General features: G+C 36.5%; 1 protein-coding gene across 1 annotated transcript in view; it reads left to right on the top strand.

Annotated features, from left to right (window-relative positions):
* FGF14 (fibroblast growth factor 14) overlaps positions 1-20,722 on the top strand; it is a gene marked incomplete at both ends in the record, with an annotated part of 341,505 nt that overhangs the window by 175,322 nt on the left and 145,461 nt on the right. The window contains one exon of the mRNA XM_083361728.1: positions 909-948. Within this exon, the coding sequence (XP_083217854.1) occupies positions 909-948 (40 nt within the window). The remainder of the gene's footprint in view (positions 1-908; positions 949-20,722) is intronic.

Below are 20,722 nucleotides of genomic sequence, written 5' to 3'. Positions count from 1 at the left end.
GGATCTGGCCCCCGGGCCTTGTGTTTGACATGTCTGGAATATTGGCTCTGAGCAGCTCTAGTATTAGGACCTTGGCATCATAAGAAAGCTTGGGAATGTAATTGACATGCAAAGCTGCCCACTAATGTTAGATGAACAAGAGCTTGGGGAGCACTGGCATAACAGAAAAGACTTAGCCATTGGATAAATTAAAACCCAAGTATAAAATAAAACATCCACATTGATTTGGTTTATTTTATTTGAGATTTAGATTTAGATTTATTGCTAGATTAAAAGATTCCAGTTTTCTTCTTCTCTGTGTATCACCCACCACCACTGGCTTGCTTATGGTACTATGGTATTTGGTTTGTATGAAAGGGGATACAAAACTCCTTAAGAGACATGGTGGTGCAGTGGTTAGAATGCAGGATTGGAGGCTAACTCACTGCTCGCTGCCAGAGGTTCGATCCTCACCGGCTCAAGGTTGACTCAGCCTTCCATCCTTCCAAGGTCGGTAAAATGAGGATCCAGATTTTTGGGGGCAATGTGCTGACTCTGTAAACCACTTAGAGAGGGCTGTAAAGCACTATGAAGTGGTATATAAGTCTAAGCGCTATTGCTATTGCTAAGTAGACACAAGTGCAATATTAAAAAGTCTGCATTCCTCGCTGAAGGCTTCCTCTTTCTCACCTTTCTTAAATCTCCACCTCTTACGTAGGACTTTTAAAAAATAATTGCTCATAATGTACGGTAGTTATCATATTGAACATTGCTACTTTCAGAAATCATGTGCTGTTGATCAAGAATGGGAAAAAGTGAAAACAGTGCTGAAATATATTTTTATATACAGTACCTCCAATAAACTTTTTGCCACTGACTTCATAGTAAGTAGAGCTATAACGCTTGCTGTATGGAATCTTGTTTTGTAGGGTGGAAGAAGGAGAAGGACTACAACAAACACAAATAGTGGTATGTAATTCTCCCTTTTATTGATTTTAAGCTTATGATGTGTTGAATACATTTTACTATTTCCCCCCACTTTATTTCCATACAGCAAAGAAACAAACTAACTCCAATACTCCAATACCACAATAACAAACAGGGGAGAAACTTTATTTTTTGCTTTTATCACCCTAATTTGGGTCATCAAAATACATTTACTACTTAACAGATAATTTATCAATATTTTATACAATTGTCTACATATTCATAATAATAGTTATTTCATTACACATTTAATTCTTCAGCCATCCTAAAATTGAAGTTTACAATGTAATAGAGGAAAAACTAAACGATAAAATTAATACTAAACAAAAATATTCAAGATATACAATTTATAGCAATACACACAGACACACACACACAAATATATTACATTAACGTTACTTTGTGTGTGTGTGTCTATGTGTGTGTGTATGTCTGTGTGTATTGCTATAAATTGTATATCTTGAATATTTTTCTTTAGTATTAATTTTATTGTTTAGTTTTTCCTCTATCTATTACATTATAATCTTTAATTTCAGGATGGCTGAAGAATACACACACACACACACACACACACACACCCCTGCCTAACATGCAGTATGCCCAGGTTCGAATCTCAGAAGGGTATGGCTAGCTGATGAGAGCTAAATAGCTCGAAATAGCTAGTCTCCCTTTAATTCTTTGTCAGTAAAATTTAACACAGACATACACACTTATATAATGAAAACAGTAATAAATAGATATAAAAATACAAAAGCGCTATGAAACAATATGATAAGCTTCAAAACTATAAAAAATTGACTAGACTTTTAAAGAAAAATTCCTTCCTTTTAAGTCCCTTTTGTGGGGAGGAGGAAGAAAAAATTGAAATGTTAAAAATGTTTAAATATGATAGATATCAAGAATCCGTTACTGCAGTGAATTATACTTTTTGCCTTCCACTATTACGTAAGTGTTTGGTTAATCTCCAGCCCCACTAAAGTCCACAGTTCTTGATGCCTGGATGAATTCCTATGTTAGGAAATATTAATGTTAACTCTAAGAGGGCATTCCTGATATATATCATTACATATACTTAAACAAGGAGAAGGCATATCTTTAACAATAATATGTGTTTTAGGGTTGAATAAGCCAAACCCACAATTATAAATTAACTTACAAGCAATAGAAATCATAAAATAACTTACATAGAATGGAACAGCGACCACATTTTAAATACAAGAAGAATTAAGTCAATTTGGAGCTGAGAGTTAACAAAAGAAGTAGTAGAATAGATTCAGTCTGAATTTTGAAGTGTTGAAAGGCATGAGAGAACAAAAAAAATGGAACTGGTAATCAATATCAGCATTGTATCTCTCTCTAGGTCTAGGAAACATATTCCATAACTTGGGATTAACTAGAGTCTGCTCATGAATAAACCACCTGTAATCTTAGCATAGGGTGGCATTCAGAAATGGCCTCAGGCGATATCTTTAAATTAAACTGGAGCATGCAAAGATGCAGCTCTTCAAATACTGAGCCTTCACCATAACGAAGAACCTTAATGGATATTACAGACTTTGCATTGGGCTGGAGTATTTACAAATGTAGCATAATAAAATTATGTGATGTTAGTATTTTTAATGCTATGTGCTAATTCCATTTTCCATGAACAGGCAGCTTTCAGATATATTGGTCCATAATGCCTTAACTGCAATGAAATACAGTTTTGGGAAGGTCAGTAATTATTAGGGACATTGCGAAACAACATCTGGTGTGGAAGGTTGTTTTTAAGTGAAATTATGAGAAAATTTTCAAAGGTATCTTTTATGATATATAATCTAGTAACAAACTACTAGAGCGTACTTTCTTACATCTTTGATTTTGTGGTCCACAAAACCTCTGCAAGGTCCTTAAGTACTGTTTATAAATATTATTTATAAATACATTATTGGAGATGTGAATCATCCATCCCTGTCTTTTTAAACAAAATCATGTATTATTTCTTACATAATTGTTCGCCGGTATTTTGCATAATGTTAAATATGTTTCATGCATTCAGAAATGTATCAGTGAGATAAATGAATTATTATTCTAATATCTATGGAGATTCTGAACCATCTAGGTCAGGGGTCGGCAACCTCGGCTCTTTTATGACTCGTGGACTTCAACTCCCAGAATTCCTGAGCCAGCTATGCTGGCTCAGGAATTCTGGGAGTTTGAAGTCCACGAGTCATAAAAGAGCCGAGGTTGCCGACCCCTGATCTAGGTCATGCACCCCCCTTTTTTTTCCAAAGGCAATTGGACTTTCTTGGTTTTTTCTTTGAAAACGTTTTGCTTCTCATCCAAGAAGCGTCTTCAGTTCTAACTAACTGGTGGGGGATGAAAGAAGTTATATATTCTTTGCAGTCAGTCAGTTGTTAGCACACTGAGAATTATTGTGAGGTTTATCTGTATCCTCAGAGTCATCTGAATCAGAGTGCAAATGGATTTGGAACCTCCTTGGTACTGCTGAAAGAACTGTATCATAAATCGGAGATAGGTGGCATCATATTCCACCCCTTCTGTTGAGGGAGGGCAGTTCAATTTTAATATAGATGGCCTCTTTGACTCCTATTTCAAACTAGTGGTCCTCTCTATCCAGAATATGAACCTTGCTGTCTTCAAAGGAGGGACCCTTGTCTTTCAGATGTAGATAGACTGCTGAATCCTGTCCTGATAAGTTTGTTCTCTTGTGTTGTGCCATGTATTTGTAAAGTGATTGTTTTGTTTCCCCAATGTACAGGTATGTGCATGTCTTGCTGCATTGCAGTGCATATACAATATTGCTTTTTGTATATGGTGTTTTGACCTTGGGGTGGATAAGCTTCTGTCTTAATGTGTTTCTTAGCTTAAAGTGCATGTATGTTGTGTTTGTTGAAAATCTCCTGAGCTGATCTCTGTGTATGGGTTTCTGAATGTCACCACCCACTGGAGTATAAACTGGGAGTAATCAGAACCCTACATCACTGGGCTGAATGTTTGCCTATCAGCAAGGAAGAAAAAGAGAAAGAACAAAGCACATCAAGGCAGCTATTAGAACTTGCAGCTATCCTAACTGGGCCTCCAGAAGGAGCACCTTATAACAGACAGAGAAGAGAACAACAATGTTTCTGGAATATATGAAAAGCTCAGGAGGATTTTCCACAAACATAACATCTCTGGTACAAATTATTGTTCAGTGTCATTAGAATAGGATTTTATTGTTGATCAGTCACTAAGCCATGTCTGACTTGTTGCAACTCCATGGACCATAGCATGCCATGCTCTCCTGTCTTCCATTGTGTCCTAGAGTTTGCCCAAATTCATGTTCATTTCTCCAAAGACACTATGTAACCATCTCATCTTCTGCTGTCCCCTTCTCATTTTGCCTTCAGTCTTTCCCAACATCAGGGTCTTTTCCAATGAGTCCTATCTTCTCATTAGGTGGCCAAAGTATTTCAGCTTCAGCTTCAGTATTTGTCCTTCCAAAGAATGGTCGGTTGATTTCCTTTAGGTTTGATTGATTTGATTTCCTTGCAGTCCAAGGAACTCTCAAAAGTCTTCCTCAACACCACAATGCAAAAGCATGGAATAGGTTACATGACCAAGAGTTACTTTGTCACTTAGGACATGTTCAGTACTGTATATTTTATAATCAGAGATTATAAAAAGTACTAGGAATGAAGATAAGTGTTCCTGGTGAATGTCTGCGTAGAGGGGACAATACAAAATAAAATGTTCCATTGTTTTAATTATTCCTCCATCACATGGACACAGTCTTTGTTCAAAGGGGTTCTCCCTTTAGTAACATCTGTTGAGTGGGCACTGAAACTGTCCAAGGATCAGCCCTTCTAAATATTGTGTGACTAAGGTATCTGGCTGTTTGAAAAGAGGTGCAGAGTGGCCCAGGAAGGTCTTTCTAGGTGGAACTAGTAAATCTGCTAACAGCTCTAAATCAGTGGCTCAGATTAGTTATTGTGTTTTCATAGCCCATCAGAATGAGGGCTGGCCATGAGAAGCCATACAACTGCAGTTTGCCATGTATTGTCTGTCACCAAGAATACTGAAAGCTATCAATCATAATTAGAGAGACCAAGTCAGCTGGAAAAAAAGAAGAGTTTAAGCCATTAGGATAAAGTGAAAATCCAATCAGAAGTTTCTATTTTAATAAGGCCATCTTCATGAGAAAGCACCACATTCAGAACACTAGGAGATACTTGAAAAATTGATTTCAGGAATTTGGATTGAACACTTTTAAGAAGGAAGAATGACCTGTAGGGGCACAACTGAACTCCAAAAAGGAGCTGGGCTTGGATCTTAGCCAAAAAGACAAATAGCTGATGAGCTTTAGAGAAGTAGAAAGACTGAAAAGCTGACACTATTTTTTGTATGTTTAGGGTAACATAATCTGTGAATTTTTTAGTTCCTGTAGCATGAAAAACATTCCCCAGATATTTAAAGGTATTGACTTATTCTATTGAGTTATTATTTAACTGTCAGGCATGTACTGTACCTCAGAGTGCTTTGTGAAAATCTATTCACCTTGGTTTAATTTCTAGCCATTCTTCTTAACAGTGCTCATTAAGTACAGTATTCTCAATTATAACCCAATCCTGGAGTCTACCATAATTTGTTAACCACATTAAGAAGGCTAATGTGGTGATAATTGGCAGATAAATCTCTATCTTCTTTTTTTGTAGATTGGAATCACCAAAACTTAGCTTAGGGACCTTAGCATGGTTATTAGAGGTGAATAGGGAAGCCAAAATTGGTTTCTACCCTTCTAAATAGTTTTGAATGGCCTCTGCTGAACTGAAGTCCCATCCTGGAGCTTTGTTCAATTTCAGCTTTTTAATCAGTTTTGTAATCTCAAAGCCTAGTTGTGGGGGGAGGAGCAAGAGGGGAATAGATAAGCTTCTTGGTCTAATCCACTCTTCAGATGGAGTAATCCACTCTTCAGCTATGTATAGAGCAATCTGATAGGGTCTTCCCAAACTGAAGCAGGGAAAGATGATGAAATTCATAAATTGGGGGAAGCAGATTAAAGAACTATGCATTTCCAGAACTGAGCTGAATTTTTAGAACAAGTAGCAGAAATTAGTTGATTCCAACTGGCTCTGAGAGCTTGCCTCTTCTTTGCCTGTAATTACTATTTATATTTCCTTTTGAAGAGCAGCCCATCCTGAATTGAATTAGTAAGGGGATCCTTTTTATATTCCTTAAAGCAGGAAATCAGTTATTTCTTGGCTGCATGGCATTCACCATCAAACCAATTTTGGTTAAGTAGAGAGAATTGGCCGAAAAAGCTGAACTAATTGAGTGTAAGATGACAAAATTTGATGCACTGTAGACTGGGTTCTTTGGCCAGTAACAAGTCTGCATAAAAATGTGTTATGTTTTCAAAGCCAGGTTGATAGAGTTGGATGTGCTTTTCATAATTCTGTCTTGATAGTTTAACTTTCAACTTACCAGGCATCACACTTACCTTTATTTAATCATAGCTTTTATAGTTCTAGCAATATGCACAGAATATCTTGCATTTGGGCAGAATGCAATATATATTGAAGTCATGATGAATGTAACTTGGATGTGTCTTTTGGGGGGCAAGTATAATGACATTCTAAGACAAAATAAAGTGACATCCAAATTTTATACAAGATTATGCTGCAATAGAGAAAAGTATTGCAACAGAGAAAAGCATGGCAGGAATTTGTGATTTGCAAGTCATAAAGCCCTTAAAATATAGTTACACAAACAACAAAATTTATTTAAAATTTTAAATAAATTTAAATAAAAAACAAAATATTTAAATTTTTAAATAAACTTTCAGAATTTTTAAATTTTTAATTTAGTTTTTTAAAAAATGGTAAAACCTTTTACATCTTTTAACATTTTGTAAACTTTTAAAAATTTTAATTCTTAAATGAAGTAACAAAAAGTAAAAAGAGATGGACATTGTTGTGATTTGAAAAATATGTTCCATGTATGTACCCATGCCCATGGAGGACCCAAATTACACATGTACCAAATGTAGACTAAATGAATTACTGGAAGAAAAAATAAAGCATCTGGAGGCAACTCTAGCCACTCTGAGACTCAACCTACAAAACAAGAAACTCCAACCTAAGCAAGAAGACTATATCCAAGCTAAACACAATAAGGAACAAACAACTACTAGAAGAAATGAACCTGTAAATGAATCTTTAGAGATAGAAGCACGTCACTCATAGAAGACAAAAACACAAAGCAATGCCCTTGCTGTCTAGTTCAACCCAGTCCAGTGCAGCCTCAATGCAGTTGAGCAATCGATTTCTTAGCCTCCCACTGGAAGAAAGCATTAAGAAACCTGAAAAAGGACATCAAGTGTTTCTACAATAAGAAGAGAAGTAGTCCAGACTCCCCCCCCCAAAAAAAAAGATGAATGTTGATGTTAGGAGACTCAATTCTCAGTGGAACAGATTCAGCCATCTGTAGACTAGATAATCAATCTAGGGAAATTGGTTATCTCCCTGGAGCAAAAATCAAAGATGTGGCTGAGAACCTTTCTAAAATAATCAAGCCCATAGATTACTATCCCTTTCTTCCCCTTCATGTGGGGCTGAACGATAGAACAGCGAACCCAAAAACAATATCAAGAGACTACGAACAGCTTGGCAAGATAAAGAGTTCCTAGAGAGTTAGGAACACAAGTGGTGTTTTCATCTATGCTTCCAACAAAAGGTCAACATGCAACAAGAGAACGAAGGATTTTAAAAATGAACCATTGGTTCAAGGATTGGTGTCACCCAAGAGCACTTTGAATTCCAAGACCATGGTCTGCATTACCTTCAAGAAAGTCTTCTGGCAAAGGATGGGCTGCACCTGACAAGAAGTGGAAATAATGTATTTGGAAAAAGACTGGCTTAACTTATCCAAAGGGCTTTAAACTAAAACTGAGGGAGGAGGGCCACCAATCATTAGGATCTAATCTCAAACATAAACCACAAGATAACCAAACAATAAGGAGGTAGAAAGGGATGGAAAGGAAGAAAAACTCAGACACAAACTAAGAGATGTAAGAAGCATACCCAGGGTCAGCCATAAAGGACTCATAAAGGATGCTCAAAGTTTGGAGAACAAATAAAAATGGTTTGTTTGTTTTTACTTAAAGGCCTTGTTTTCATCTTTTTCAGAACATAATTTTTGGTTTTGGGCATATGGAATAGCAGGGAAGAAGAGTAATTATGAATAATAATTGTATTGTAATAATATCCTAAATTTAATAAAGTGTAAGCCCTACTACTAGAAACATGATTTATCTAGTCATTTTTAAAACCATGTAACTGTATATTATTTTTTGTAGCTTTTTTTAGTGGAAGCAGTAACAACTCATTGACTGTAGTCTCTGTAAAACCTGGAAGTTATATAAATGAAAAATGATATTTTAATAATATATGATTGAGCCTTTAAAAATAACAGTGACAAAAGCCAAATGGTTATTGAAATGTTTATTACCCTTCATATTTTCAATAAAAAGTTAACAAATTATTTTACATAAACTTAAATCACTAAAAATTACTGTTTTAACAATTACCTTTTTCACTGGCAATAACCATACCTAAGAAATCTTAATGTAAATGGAACAGCAGATTTTAGTTCCCCTGGCCATCCTCAAAAAACCTATTACTTATTTCTCAGCAAAAATTCTGCTTAAAGTAACAGATGTTCCAGAACCAGATGGTAATTGGAAGCTTGCACACACTGAAATACCATCCGTAGAATACAAACTGTGTTTCTATGGTAATGGGAAGCCAACCATCTCACTGCGTATTATGTTCACATTTACTATGAATATATGCAATGCTTATTAAAATGATGATTTCATAACGTTTAAAATCCCTGTGTTCATGTCATTCTCTTCTCTTATGAAAGAGAAAATGCATTCCTGAGATGCATTTCTGGAGCTCAAGGATATTGACTAGCCTTGTTTCTGCCAATTAGCATTTTTTTTTAAAAAAGTGCAATATAGTTGTTATTCTTATGCTAAGAAGATTACATTTCAGAAGGTAAAGGAATTATTCTCACTCTTACTTATATTTATAATTGTGTGCATTTGAAGAAAACCTCACATGTACTTTTCCAGAAGTGATATGGTCAGGGAACATAACTCAGAATGGGAAAATATGGTTGAACCAGAAACCCATAATTGAAATATTTGGCTTTTCAATGGAAAATGAAATGGAAGAAAGTCAAAGATAGATATCCTTACTAGTCATGAAATACTGCAAAAAATAATTATCTACATTTGTAATTTAGTGCTTCGATGATGCACTCATAGAAAATAGGAGAATACAAATTGTTAAAGAAAATAAAATTCTTCCTTTATATCTTTGCATTTACAAGATGAAAAATCCACATAAAGCAGATATATCCAGGAATACAAATGGATATTTTGGCCAATCAAAAATAATGCTCAGCCTTGTACTTAATGCAACATTCTTTCTATGCCTTTTTTTCATAATCTGGCTCAGATTAGGAATTCAGTTTCCCTTCACTATTTATTATGAGTGGATATGGCATTGCTCAAATGTTACAAAAGTTCAAAGCTTGAGGAACAAACAGGGTGAATTTGAGGTATTAATACATGAGGCAGGTATGATATCGTTGCCATTTTTGAAACTTAGTGAGATGAAACTCATGACTGGAATGTACTGATGGAAGGATATAAACTGTTCAAAAGATACCAATCTAGACTTCCGGTTTTGCACCTGCAGTGCATGGCCACGTGAGAGTGAACCTCCGCTCCCCATAGCTAGTTTCTTCCTGCTTGGGGGACCCTAGATGGGTCCGAAGTTGCCCAAAGTGGTGACCGTGAAGGAGGGGTGCCCCATTGATCACGAAGTGATAGCAATCACTTTGTTTGATCTGGGGAAATCTCTCCGAACCCAACAGGAGGAAGGCTAGCCCAAGCTGCTTACTGCTGAAGTCCCAGAGCATGAACCTAAATATCGGTGAACAACATGCTTGAAAATGGTGAGAATACTGATATTCTTTCTTCTATCTATTATCTAAATCCTTGAAAAGATTCCCAAAGCAAGAAAACCTTCACAAGTGAAGGGAAAATTTGGACAGTTAGATGACTAATATGAAGAAATTATGACTGATAATAATTGGATTGAATATAAGGGAATTTAACTGAACAAAAATTATAAAAATAGGATGTATGCTGAACTAATGAGATGATGGTTATGAGAATAATATAAGCTGAAAAATGTTATATAGAGGGATTATTATTATTTGTATAAATATAAAAAATGCCTATATCTAATCATTTATATATTGAAAATATTAAGAATTATATTTTGGCTAAGGTTGAAGGAGAATACAAATGGGAGAAGGGACGATCAAAGAAATGTATCATTAATTAATATATTAATTATGGAATTATCAAATTTAACTATTATTGATTGTTAATTAATTATTATTGTCCTTTTTTCTTGCTAAAATATAAACCAGGACAACACACTGTATACCAGGCACTGGAAATTGTTATAGTTAAAATATCTATATATATATATATATATATATATATATATATATAAAAGATACAGATCTAACAAAAGAGAAGGTGGATTTGTATTATATGGAAGAAATCACTACCCCATTACAGAAATGCATAAAACCATGGATGAAAGCTTCCTTGAATGCATGGTGGTTAATATAAAAGGAAAAAAGAGAGGCTTCCAGTTCCTGTTTTCCAGGGAGCAGTCTGAAGATTCGGAATGCTGAACCCTTCGGCTGAAATTTCTTTTTCTTGGAGACCCTAAGGGGCCAGAACCCACCCTGAAGGGGTGGAATGAAGGAAGGAAATCCCAGGGACTTAGGAGAGACAGCGGTCTCTCCGAACAGTTCAGGAGAAGCCTCCCAGAAACCAACAGAAGAAAAGGCTGGCTAACTTCATGTTCAGCCATAGCTGGTGACAACAAGAGCCATAAGCTTTTAAACTAAGCGGATTTTAAACAGCATGCTTGAATCTGGGTAAGAATATTGATTTTCTCTATCCTACCTATTTTCCTGAAGAAGAAAATCCCCAAAATAAGAGATCTCTGGGGGGGGGAAAGGAGGGGGATTTAAACATCAGCCACTTTAAACCCCTCCAAACCACACAATAAGCAAACTGACACCCACTATAAAAACATGGCACCACCACAAACATGAAGCCGAACAAAAGCAGCACAACTCACCAGCTCAGGTCTAAGGCTGGCAGCTGAGACCAGCCCATCCACTCAAAACACAACCCCACCCAATCAGAACACACCCACCATTCAAAACACACTCCCACCCAATCAGAACACACCTAATCCCCCACCCAATCAGAGCACACCTCCACCCACAGAACACACCCCGTCTGGCAGTTTAAAAAAAAAAGAGGAACAAACAGCCACTACCACATGCTTCTCCCAGAAGAAGGAAGCTGAAGCCACCAGCCTGAGGATGACGGATGGGATTCCGTCGAAACGTTGCGCCTACACCTTCAATTCTACATGGGGAAAAACCCGAATGACCAAAGATCCATATATATATATATAATAAAGAGAACACAAGATAAGACATCCTACTATTAAATACAGTGTTCCCTTTATATATATATATGGAAAAAAGAATGACATCATCATAGGTGTTTACTACAGACCATCCAATCCAAACAGAAGAAATAGATGAAGTTTTTTCTAATCAGTTAATAAATGTAGTAGAAAACACACAACTGTAGTAATGGGGGACTTTAAGTACCCTAACATCAACTGGGAGACAAACTAAGAAGAGATTGGACAGCCATTTGTCTGACATGGTATAGGATCTTGTGCTTGAGCAGGGGGTTGTACTAGAACAAGGCTTTTCAAGCAGTGGTACAGGTACCACCTGTGGTACATTGGCACCTAGCAGGTGGTTCGCAACCATCCTAGAAAAGTGGTAGTGGGGGAGGGGACTGTGGTAACACCACACAAGCCTGAGTGAGAGATGACTGGAGCTGCAGGGCTGTCAGGGCTCAGCGGAAGCACCAGAATCAGTGCCAGGCTCCAGCTGGAGCTCAGCACTGATCCTGGTGCTTCTGAGCCCAGAAGAAGCACCAATCAGCTGGAATGTTGCAGCATCTCCAGGGTCTTGTGATTTACATTCAGATGCTTGGCAACTGATTCATATTTATGATGGTCACAGTGTCCCAGGGTCATGTGAAAACACCAAAATCTGCTGCAACCAGCCAGCAGAGAGGGGGGGAATAAAAACCAAATACCCCCTTCTCCCCACCCCCATTGCCAATCCTCAACAGAAATGCTCACAACAGTGAAAACCTCGGAAAAGAGAAAGAGTGCTGCCAGGGCAGGCAGGCAAGTGTCTTGCTCAGCTGTGGCTTGGGGGGCACTTTTTTCAGTGCCATTGTAACTTCAAACAGTCACTAAGCAAACTGTTGTAAGTCGAGGACTAACTGTACTTCATCACTTTTTTCCGTTGTTTTTTTTTTGATCATCAATTTTTGACACCATGCTAGGTGACTGGTGGTACTCAGGTGTTGCCATATCCTAAAAGTGGTACAATGGGTGAAAAAGGTGAAAAGCCCTGTACTAGAAGACCTCCAAAGTCCCTTCCAACTCTATTATTTTGTTACTTACATTAGCAAAGTAGTTTTCTGATTTAATCAGGAAGTCAGTTATGGACTCTTTGATTCTAAGTGTTACTATGATCTCTATATTTAGCCTTGATTTATATTAAAATGTAAATTTTCAAGTTTGTTATGTAGCTACCATGCTATTTGTACTCTATGATATCTTTACAAAAATGACATTTGAATGATAGCTAAATGGTTTCCCCAAGGACTGACTTAAATAATAGTTCTTGTTGGTTTGGGTTTAACCATATACAGTGCTTTTTTTGTAAAAGAAAAAGGTGCCGGAACTCACACATGTTATACAACCTGCCTTGCCTACCCTACAAGGTTCCATCCAAAAAAGGTGCCAGAACTCCGTTCTGAGCGTTCTATGAGAAAAAAAGCCCTGACCATATATAATAAAAAACAAACTGTCAGTTTATGAATAATGAGGTATGAATTGGTGTAGGTATGAATGAGCATCTCTGCATGAATGTATAACTGGTATAAACATATAATTATTCTAGAGAATGGATCTATCTCCAGGGATCTGCAATTCTTAAGGAAAATCTGGCAGAATTCATAGGAAGCTTTTATTATGATTTTTGTGATGTATAGTTTCTGGAACCTCATAGTATGATTATAACTAAATCAATCCAAGACATAGTAGATTAATAGAAAGAAGACAAATAGACAGCTTCATGTTGTTACAGTTGATCTTCAGCATAATAGTTCAGTTAAAATGACTGAAGAGATAAACTTGACCATTCTTGCTATTTTCCAAGATAATTAAATACTATCATTGTGTGATAAGGGGAGTAAGAGGCAGAACTGGGAAAAGAATATTTAACTTTTCATATTTTATACTTTTAATTAAATTAATGATTTTATATATGTAAGGATTTCCAAGGCAGCATTTCAACCAATTTCATATCTATACGCACACACATGGAGTACATAATTTTCATTATCATTTGGCTTTATGCAGTATGTTTTGAAACAAACTGTGGAGAAAAATGTTTATATTAGAAAGCTAATATTTGAGTATCCAAACATTGTGTTTTAATTCCACGGCAAAACAGTAAAGCAATCAACCAAGAAAGAAAACTAAAATGAATCTTGGAAGTTAACACCTCTGGCCAGAAATAACAGTTAGATGAAAAATCAAAATGCAGGGGATTTTTGGATAAATGTGGAGATGATTAAAATGATTCATATGTCTTTTAAGCAGATAGCACTGTAAGAAAAATATACTCCGCTTCAAATTAATTTATAGACACTGGCATTTGAGCTGTTAAAAATAAAATGAATTTAAAGTAGTCCCGCTCTATTAATTTATCACCCGAAAAACAAGTTGTAACCTGTATCTTGTCTGAGATGATGCAGTTACTCTCAATATATTTGTCTAACCCATAAGAAAGAGTTAAGTGAAAAGCCTACACAGATAAATTATCTCCTCTTTTACTGTTTAAAGCAGAAGCAATAAAAACTCGATCCACTGGAACATTACTTGAATTTAAAATAAAAATGGGCAAGCCAGTATTCTCCAAACTTCTTGTATCAACAATGACTTTTGAAATTCTTCTATTTGATTGTGATAAGAACTGAATAATAATTATCTGATAAATAAATAGACATACAGAACTAGTTGTGCTATAGGTATACTTGTTCAGACTCAGTAGATGAGGTTACACACACACACACATACACACACAAAACACAGAGTTCTTTAGTAAAAATGCATACGGAAAAGATTGCATACGAAATAAGGAAATAGGTACCAAAATGCAGATAGTTTTGAAAAACCATTAGAGAAAATTGCTTGCAAAAAATGTGAATTAAGAAAAAAAGCATACCACCATATGACCAATAAGAGAAAGACATATCAAAATTTGTATGAATATTCAAATTAAGATTATTTCATTAAATGGAAAATGGAAATGGGAGCAGTCCAAGTATAATCAAAGTTAGGAATGGAAAAAAAACTAACTAAAATCCATATTAGTAAATTCATCTATCTGTAAAAATAAGGTCCTGAAAACATGGTGTTGCCAATGAGCATGAGGAGCTGGGACTGTGGTGGAACCTGTGCAGTGGCTGCATTGATTATTATTGAAGGATGTTAGACTACCCTGGCTATGAATTTTGTGGCATAGCTTTGTATGGTTTTTATTCTTCTTAAATTTACTGCAGTGTATGCCTCCCAGCATACACAAAGGACAGCACAGCAGGAGGCTGATGGTGCAGATCAGCAGAGGGGCTGGACAGCTCCGGGCGATAACTGCTCACTCAGGATAAGCCTAATGACTTAAGCTGTTGACAGCCCCAGGCATAGTCAGCCTGGTGAGAAGCCAGGATCTACACCCATTGTCACCTGCACTGGCAGGAAGCCCAGGTTTGAACTGATTGGATGCCATCCACCTGGGCAGGTACAAATAGACGCCAGGCTTCCCTGTTTCCCCAGTTTGTTCTGTTCAGAATAAACTCATCTTTACCCAGCTCTGTGTCCGTCTCTATGTGAAGCACGTGACTTTACATTTACAGTCTTGGTATTTTATATTTTTTTAATAATTTGTAACCCTCCCCCCCACCATGGAGTCATATATTTGAGATTGGCAAATATATAAATTGAAATAACAAACAAACAAGTGACAGCCAGGAACAGAATGCTGCTTCTCTTTAAACATCTCCACTGAGAGCTGCTATTCTACTGACGTTCGCTTGGTGAGGATACAGGATGCCTGAATTGCAATAGCCTTAGGAAATGCTTTGCAGGGGTGCAGAACTAGGGGTGTGCATGTGTCAAAATAAACATTAAAGAAAGCAGACATAAAGCAGCCTTGCTCTGTTCACTTTTCCAAGGTGAAGACAGAAGCCCAGCAAGTAATCTAAGGCAGCGGCCCCCAACCTTTTGGGTACCAGGGATGGTTCCGAGAAGAAAGGTTTTTGGACTGGAGGGGGTGTGGTTTTGCATGCTGCTTGCATCCCACTGATGGGACTTCACTAGTTTGCATGGACCAGTTGCTGGCATGCCACAGACCGGTGCCTGTCCAAGGACCGGGGTTTGGGGACCTCTGCTCTACGGGTATACAGCAGGAATAAGTGAATTGTGACTTAGTTGATTGTTCTGGGTTATGTATAATTAAGAAGAAAGAATGATGCGGATGTTTATTTCCAGAGCTGTAATGGCTCAGAAATAACCTATAATAGTTCCAAATGTGTGAGAAAGAACTTATTTTCTTTGACAATAATTTCCCCCAACTTCTTGGCAACATCTAATTTGAATAGATATGGGATTAATTGTTCTGTTTTCTGTTTTAGTGGAAAATAGCTGCTTGCTAAACCCACTTTTAGTCAACCCAAGGCAAAGACGGAGCTTTAAGCAATGAATATTTGTAAATAAAATGATGATGTCTAGTCAATTATTTATTCAATATATAGTGATTTTTTATTGTGACAAGATAATAGATCAGAACAAAACTAGCTGCTGTTTATTGCAGCAAAAGGGTGTTATTGGTTCATATCTGTAAATTGAAACTGTCTGAGCTCATGATGACAGTTTTTGCTGTTTCCAACAAAACCAAAGTGTGCCAAGTACCAAAATTGAATGATATAAGTGAACAATCATCCAGAGCAAGCATTTTTTAAAAAATAAAAAAGCTTCTTTCATAGCAATCCTTGTCATATTTTTGATGCTACTCATCATGTCTAGGAAAAGATATTACATTGCAATAACCACTGCTCCCTTGTTTAGTGTAACTTTCTTAAAATATGTTCAAATAGTGGAAATTGTGTAGTGGTTTTCTGTAGCAGATTGCTTAACAGGTTTCAATGCAGGTTCAACTAACCTTTCTCAGTTGCTTGTAAACTATATTTTTAAATTTTCTTTTTCACATTTGAATCATAACAGGCCCACACATTGTACTCTTGGGGTATCACTAGCTGTGACAGTTTGGAACATACAAACATATTTCAATTAATTTGTTCTTGTCTTGATTGCCAGATCCTGTAGTTTGTTCACTATGAAAAACACAATTTGATATCAAACATCAAGAGAGTTTGCAAACACAAATAATGTGATTTATCCACATTATATGTTGATCTCATTTCCCTTAATAATTCAGGAAGAAAATAAATGAAAATCAAATTAGTATCTGTGGGAGAAGAGACAATTAAATTAGCTGCAACTATGGTTGATGGACCATAACTTGTTTTATTTGTTTTCATTCCAGTCTCCCATGTCTTCCTTGCATAAATACAAAAGATACTATTTTAATCTTTGTAAATAATATGAGGATATCTAGTGAACTATTTTCTCAAACTATGAATAAATAATTGGCTAATCAAAGTATGTGGGCTTGCATATTCCAAGAAATCTTCTTTTTTAGTTGCATATTTTGAAAGCTCAACACAATTGCCATTTATTTATTTAGCTTATATAGTCACCCATCTCACATACATGGCTCTTTGGTTGGCTGATTTTAAATCTTGGATTGATAAAAGGTGTTCCCTCTTCCTCTCTGAGCTTTTTTATATTAGCGTAGAACAGGGATCTTCAAACTTGGCCCTTTTATGACTTGTGGACTTCAACTTCCAGAATTCCTCAGCCAGGCATGCTGGCTGAGGAATTCTGGGAGTTGAAGTCCACAAGTCATAAAAGGGCCAAGTTTGAAGACCCCTGGCATAGCCATAGAAGAAATCTAATGACTACCTCTGCAGATAGTCAGGATTTAATCTACTGTTTAAAAATTTGTAGATTTAGATTTTTTCCCCTTGTTTGCTTTCATTTAGCAGTTTATAGGCAACCTCAATCCGTACAAATTCTTAGTAGGAAACAACATAATTCCATCATGCAATACAACTAAAAGCAATAGGTCACAGAATCCCAGAGAAGCACAGTCATATGCAATCAGCATGCTGAAATAATATTTTAAGGAACACTTTAAGTTACTTATGAAATCTAAGGACCGTTGGAATTTAATTAGTTTCTGTTTTCATGTCCACAGTTTAGCCTTATATATACCTTATATATAAAAATAATACAATAAAGTAAAGTAATAAATGCTTTAGGTGTTGGAAAAACCCTGGGATTCTGGAATACTTGTGTACTATACACTTAGTAGTATGGATATGATAAATTAAAAAAAATCAGTTTTATATCTGCAAATTAAAATAATTTAGTTTGCATTCCTAAATGGATAATTTTATAAAGTGGAAAGATGTCCTCCATGCTGTGGGCTTTGATTTTGCCTAATTCCCCACCTTCATTTTTTTCCATTGTTTTGCATGGATAAGTAAAAGCCAAAAAGTAATGGAGTGTTAATAAGTATCGCCTATTTGAATTAATCAGTAGACGCTCAGTTATCTAAATGTAGCAGATAATGGACTATTGAGGCATGTAACGAACCCACCTGTCAGTGACTCTTAATACCTACGCGTGTAAAATATGGATTTTTCCATTTATTTTACTAGTCCAGTGTGCACCAACTGCCTAGGATAGTTGTTTGTCAAAGTGCTTGCTTCTGGAATATTATATTCCTTCCTTTTTTTAATGTGTCAGAATTATAAATTAAAGATAATAAAGGAAAGTATGAAATAGTGTATATGAGAAGGGATGTTTGCTCTCTTGAGAAAAATGATGGCAACCTTAGCAACTGATATCACTTATAACTAATGTTGAGTTCTCAGCAGACATAATGAATATTCATAGCTTTTAAAGGTAGCAGGCTGCATTTGCTGTGCATAATTTTTTAATCAGCAATCACTTTATCTACATTTATTTGCATTTCATATACATATCTATTTATATTTATATTTAAAAAAAATTAGAGGCAGTAGAGCCAGCTAGTAGATTTTAATGCTTCTCACAAACATGTTGAAGCCATCCTTGCAACCAACAAATTAGCTTCTCTTTACTTTTTCATTACTCTCTACTGCTAAAGTTCCACTTCCTAGGTATGGGTATATGGGAAAATATGAGTTGGACTGGAACAAGCAGAACTGATAGCAGGATGGGAAGGAATATGGACATTAGCAGAATCGGGTCTAGGGTTATAACATAGTCAAAAGGCTAGATCTTAAACAGAAATGAGTGACTTTTATACTTCTAAGAAATAATTTTATCCTATATGGCATGTTGAACATATTATTATGGTGTCAGTGTGTGGGTGTGCATCTTGATTCAATGCAACTTACTTAGTAAAAAAAATGATCATAGGATTTTCAAGTTTAATCAGTCATGAAAATGATACTTTTTGCCTGATTTCCTATCAAATTAATTTAATGAGGATCACATACTTACAGTAGATGTATATGACCTAAGTGATCTGTGGGTCTCCCTTTAGGTCCACTGTCACCACTAAGCTTCCCTCTTTCCCACTTTTAACTATCTGATCAATTAGGTCATTCCTAAGTTTCTTCCTCTGATTGCTGCCATTTAAACAGAAACAGAAGAGGAGTTGGTAGTGATAGCTGCAAGTCACAGCTTCTACTGAGGGGTGTCCTATCCCACTCATAGAAACACATGCACCATGGGTGTAAGGACTCTTCATTAAGGCTTCTGAGCCTGAATTGGTGTCCCCGAGCAATTCCCTGTGTGCTAGCATTAACTCAATCCCAATAAGTTCCACAGGCTACTCAAATGAAGGCAACAGTACTCCTCAAGGCAAAGGCAAGTCCAGTCCACTAGACAAAAGCAAGTTCCCAAGGCAAAGGCAATTTCCAAGACAAAGGCAAGTCCACAAGCAAAGGCAAAGGCAACAACTGAAGAGACACAATTCGAAGCAAGGCAAGTACACACAGCAAGGAAAACATCATCTCCATCTGTCTGCTGTGCTAAATAGCCAGCTTCTGGTACAGCCCATCAAGAGGGGTGAGGCTTTCTCCTTGCGAGTAATCAGGCTGACTTTCTCTGCTCCTGCCTTTTCTCCACCCTACATGTTCTTGGATCAAGTGCAGAAAGCAGTTCCTCTTTCTCATTGCTGACCAGCTGCAGCTGTCTGCCTTCCCAACTGAAGCCTCAGGGCTATCCTGCTGAGGCTGTGCTTCAGCCAAATTGCTCTCAGCAGGCTGCTTGGAGCCATTGACCAACTCCGCTCTTGACATGCCCAGAAATGGTTTATCCTCCTCTGAACTGATATCTGGAGAGTATCTGGGGAAGTGTCCAGGGGAGTCATCACAAGGCACAACAATTCCTAAACATGGTAGCAAAGAAATATACAAAATTCTCTTCCTTTGGTACTGTCTAGTGGCAGTCCAGATTTATGTATTTCAGATATTGTCAACCTTCCTGGGTAAACTAGACAGGAAGCATGACTAGGTGAGCTAAATTTACTTAACAACATTAAACCTTAACAGAATCTTGCAATCTGAAGGTACAAACTGCCCACTTTTAACCATCTTATCAATTATATATTTCCTAAGTTTCTTCCTCTATTGTTAAGTGACTGCAGGCTCTTCTCTATCTTGTCCGGTCAGTCCCAGGGCAGCCTGTCTTTGCCTCCTTCCTCCAGGTCATCCACACATTTCATTTCATTTGTTGAAAGCCTTGGCAAGAGCAAGCCTAACAAGCAGCTTTCTCCACAAGGAAATAAAAATGCACCTTTGAGACTTGATATGATCCAGAATGCAAAGAAGAAATAGTTATTTTCAAAAGATTTTACTGTCCATGCTGGGGAAAAAACCACATTGGAATTAGTTATTATAAAATAACAGCAGTAACTGCAACTTGGGAAGATGAACTACTTTGATTCCATAAGCTAATGCTATGTTCTCAAATTGTTTGGCTTTTTTCTTTTCTTCCCTCAGGGGTTTTTGAAAAGTTGAAGATTCTTTACTTGGTGTCTTTCAAATCCCCCAAGATTTAAGAAGTGAGTTTTTGCACACAATAACATTTTTTAAGGATGATTATAAAAACATTAGCTCATTTCTGCCTTATCTACTGCTTTGGAACTTGCTTGATTTGCATAATTAGATTATAAAAAATAAATGAGTTGAAGCTAATTTATGTGACAAATTGCTCAGCCAACATATCCTTTTTAAAAAGTTCTGAAGCAAGGATATACTGTTTCTTTTGCTATTTTTAGCAGATAGGGATTTTTTTGATAGCAAGTTTTTCCCCATAACATCTGTTATTAG

This window comes from Vipera ursinii (genome assembly GCF_947247035.1).
Source record: "Vipera ursinii genome assembly, chromosome: 4".
NCBI lineage: Eukaryota > Metazoa > Chordata > Lepidosauria > Squamata > Viperidae > Vipera > Vipera ursinii.
The sequence above is the reverse complement of the archived record's forward strand: the minus strand, read 5'-3'. Positions and strand labels throughout refer to the sequence as shown.